Source organism: Peromyscus californicus, unplaced genomic scaffold (assembly GCF_007827085.1).
Source record: "Peromyscus californicus insignis strain IS unplaced genomic scaffold, ASM782708v3 Scaffold_4__1_contigs__length_199733344, whole genome shotgun sequence".
Classification (NCBI taxonomy): domain Eukaryota; kingdom Metazoa; phylum Chordata; class Mammalia; order Rodentia; family Cricetidae; genus Peromyscus; species Peromyscus californicus.
The window spans coordinates 154417379-154421290 of record NW_026294562.1 but is presented as its reverse complement, the minus strand read 5'-3'; the positions used below and the strand labels follow the sequence as shown (position 1 = coordinate 154421290).

General features: G+C 41.5%; 1 protein-coding gene across 1 annotated transcript; it reads right to left on the bottom strand.

Moving 5' to 3' along the window:
* Positions 1 to 1369: 1369 nt before the first annotated feature.
* Positions 1370 to 2411, bottom strand: LOC128124005 (mas-related G-protein coupled receptor member B4-like). Its single transcript, XM_052760239.1, is given in 2 exon segments — positions 1370 to 2176; positions 2178 to 2411. Coding segments are annotated over 2 exon segments (1041 nt in total).
* Positions 2412 to 3912: the final 1501 nt, after the last annotated feature.

Sequence of the window (3912 nt, the reverse complement as noted above, 5' to 3'; positions counted from 1 at the left end):
AATATATATGTGTATGTGTATGTATATATATTCATATACATAAATACGTATACACACATGAATGCATACAAACTATATATACATTATATATATATATATATATATATATATATATATATATGTACACACATATATTTTTAGACACATCTTAAAGGAAGTTAAGCTGTTTGGGTTGACAATAATTCCCACAGAACCAGTTCCAGGCATGAGAAACCTCCTTTTGAATGATTGGTCAGGGTACTTCCTGTGACCCCCCCCAAATATAAATTGTATATGTAACCATTGCTCAATTCCTAGTGGTTGAGGGTAGGCCACTATTGCTGAAGACACCTCACATTTAGGACAAAGGACTCAGATGATATGAGCTTGAGCTGACCTCTCTCCTGTGGTATGGCTTCCATGGTTCCAGAAAATACTATACAAACTGCCAAGGGAAGGAAACAATGAAACAGTCCTATCAAGCATCAATACTCATGACTCATTTAAAAAAGGAAATGGAAACACTCATAATTCAAGTTATGGATGCTCTGTACTCCTGGGAATAATGTAAATATGACAGAAATTCAATTCAACAGGAAATAAGTTCAATGACACTCACTGGAAATTTTTTCATGAGGGGTTAGACAGTCACAGAGAGAGAGAGAGTCAGGGCAAAGACAAGGGAAGAAGAGGGAAGACATGACCATGGAGTGCTAACCAAGGCATTGGGAAAGGGGGAAACTGGAGACAGTCTCTCTCCACCTTCAAATGTGCTTGGATGTTGATGCATAAAGCCTGACCTAATTCTTTCAATGTTGAAGATGGCAGATACTTGAAATTCAAAACTCAAATGGGTGAATGGAGATTTAGAATATAAAGTCTTAAAGATGCATATTTATTTACTAAGCAGTTTATATAAGGAACACTTTAAAATCATACATATATACTAAAATGTGAGGCTATTGAAGGAAACTGGAACTGTAGGAATTTCAATTAACTACTCTTAACATTTAGAAAACAACTTGAAAAAATAGGGACATTTCTATTAAATACAGTATTCATTTAATCTTTATCATGTTAAATGACCAAAGAAGTCCTGATCTTCCCTGCACTGCCTTGGGCCTTCTTTGTAGGTAGGGTTTTGTCTATAGTGGAAACTGTCCTGGCATCAAGTGATTTGATTACAAGGGTTACATCACATGGGTATACAGTGAGGTCCACATAAGGCAGCTTTAGGGAGCTGCAGTCAGTTTCTATTTAACAAGCCCCATTTCACCAGTTTCTATAAAATGACTATTCTCTCAACCAGTTGAACAAGATTGTGAAAATGGCCCACACAGATAAAGGCCAAGTTGAAATTCTAAAAAACTGTGTCTGATCAAAGACACACTCAGCTGCTGCACCAGACTGTTTCCTGCTCTCCAGGATTTCCTGAAGAAGCCCTCTTTTTACCTTCTTCCTCAGGAGTGTCCTGCATGGCTCTCTGCAGAAGCATCTTCAGAGTCTGCCTCTGAAACCTGCGATGTCTAATAGAACCAACAAGGAAGTAAATGATGGGGTTGGCACAGCTGTTAATACAGGACAGGAAAGCTGTCATTTTATAAACATTGCAAAGGAAAACTCTATACCACTCCACAATCCATTCTAAGAGGAACCAATTGATACCAAAGGGCAGACCAAAGAGTAAGAAAACCAGCACTGTGAGTGAAATGGTCACATACAACTTGGTCACAGGAATCCTCTGTGAGCCACAGAAGATCCTGACCAATAGAGCCAGGTTGCATCCACAAGGAACCACAGATAATACTGTCATAAATGCAGCAGCGATAAAATTATAAGTCCTACAGAAAGAATGGTCATAATCACTAAGTAGTAAGCCACAACCATCCCCTAAAAGGAAGCTTAACAGTAGAGAGAAGGCCCAGAGCAGTGCACACAGGACAGATGTCATGTGTCTTGGACATTGGCAGTGATACCAGATGGGCCACAAAATGGACAGACAGTGCTCAACACTGATGGCTGCAATCATACACATACCTACAAGGTAAGTAAAGGTTAATACATTGATGAGAGAGATGAGAATATCCAAGTAGGTGTTATGGAACCAAGAAAGTATACGCTCCAGGGAGAACACAGTCTGAAAGCAGAGGAAGAGGAAGTCAGCCCCAGCCAGGTTGAGGACATAGACAGAGAAGGCCATTCCTGTCCATGTGGAAGCCCAGAAGCCACAGCACTATGGCATTTCCTGCCAGTCCAATCATGGCAATGATGACAGTAAGAATATTGATGACTTTGTACATGGTGACACAGTGTAAGCTTTCAATGTAGTAACTTCCATTCGTTATTGTCTTGTTCCAGGCTGGGATGAATGGATCAATGTTTGAGAAATTTCCACTGGTGTTCCTGCAAAGTAAATCGAGGTATGAACACATGATACTTTCTGTCAAGACCACCTGGCTATGTGGGAATGTCTGGCACAGATTCATAAGGAGGGGGAAACAGGCTTGCAGAGTTTAAGTAATTCATCTAATCCCTAAAGTGCTTGAATCTTCTTTTAAAGTTTGTGCTATTCAGTCTATCTGCAGACCACTGCCTCTAGTGATGTTGGGGCAGTTGATGGTCCCAGTACAGTTGCTAAGCATCTTATGCTGTGTCAGGAAGAGACAGAATTCTGAAACTAACTTTCTTTCTGTTCCAGGGATGAGGTTCCTCCTCAGTTGTAGGAATATGGAAGATGCTGGCACAAGCCATAGCTGCCCTCAGACAGTGTAAGGGGTCTACCAAATGGGGAAAATGGGATAATGAATGTGGCTTCTTATGAAGATCTGTGTGGGAACAGTCACACTTCTTATGCTAGAAGGGCTGAATCTTCATTTTAAAATGGGAAAACTAGAAGGCAGAGAAGCCTTGAGGGACATCAAGCATGTTCATGTTTGTTATTATGTCACCAGTGTCCTGTTCTCTACAGGGTTACAGAGGAGAGTTAAGAACTATAACAAATGAGCAATGAACCTTAAGTTCAAGGGTAGCTGAAAATTTGGACTAAATATTGTTCTGGTTGTGACTTGTACCTACATGCAAAGGCACAGGTCTCTGGCATGAAAAGTGTGGCCTGTGCTGCAGAGGAATCTAGAGAGCACCTCCATTTGGCAATAGTATCCCAAACCCTGAGAAGAACTTTGAGATCTATACATGGATGCAAACAGTCTGGAAAAGAAAGCAGGGTAGCTGGGCAGGTAGCATCATTCAGAGCTTTCTTTCCACTCCACTCCCCCACACAGGACATACTTAATAGGCTCCTATTTCTCAACCCTAAAGTTACAGAGACATTTGAAGAGAAGACAGCCTTTCTTTTCTTAACTTTCGTATTCATTTTACATACCAACCACATATCTAACTTTAATTCCTCCTCCTGCTCACCCTCATGTCCACCAACGCCCCTTGGCCATACTACCCCTCATCACCTCCTCCATAATTGTAAGTTCTCTCATGGGGAGGACTGTAAAGCCTGGTATGTTCATCTGAGGCAAGACCCAGCCACTCCCCCTGCCTCAAGGGTGAGCAAGATGTCAGACCATAGGCAATGAGATCCAGAAAACCAGCTTATGCATCAGGACAGATCCTGATCAGGAGCCCCTCAAACAGACCCAGCTACACCACTGTATCCTATATGCAGAAAGTCTAGACTGATTCCATGTAGTATCCACAGCTAGGGCAGCTTTTATTTTCCTCACTGGCCAAGGGTTCAGAATGAGGGCTGTTCCTGTGCTTGCAGTAGTTTAGCCTGAACAGTACCCACATAGAAAGCTTTGTATCACAGGATCCTTCTGGATAACTTCTTATTCTAGACAGAGGCCTTCATAAAGGAAAAATCATCTGAGAATGTTGAGGCAGACATCCAGGCTCAGAGAAAGCCCCCAGAAGACCTTAAAA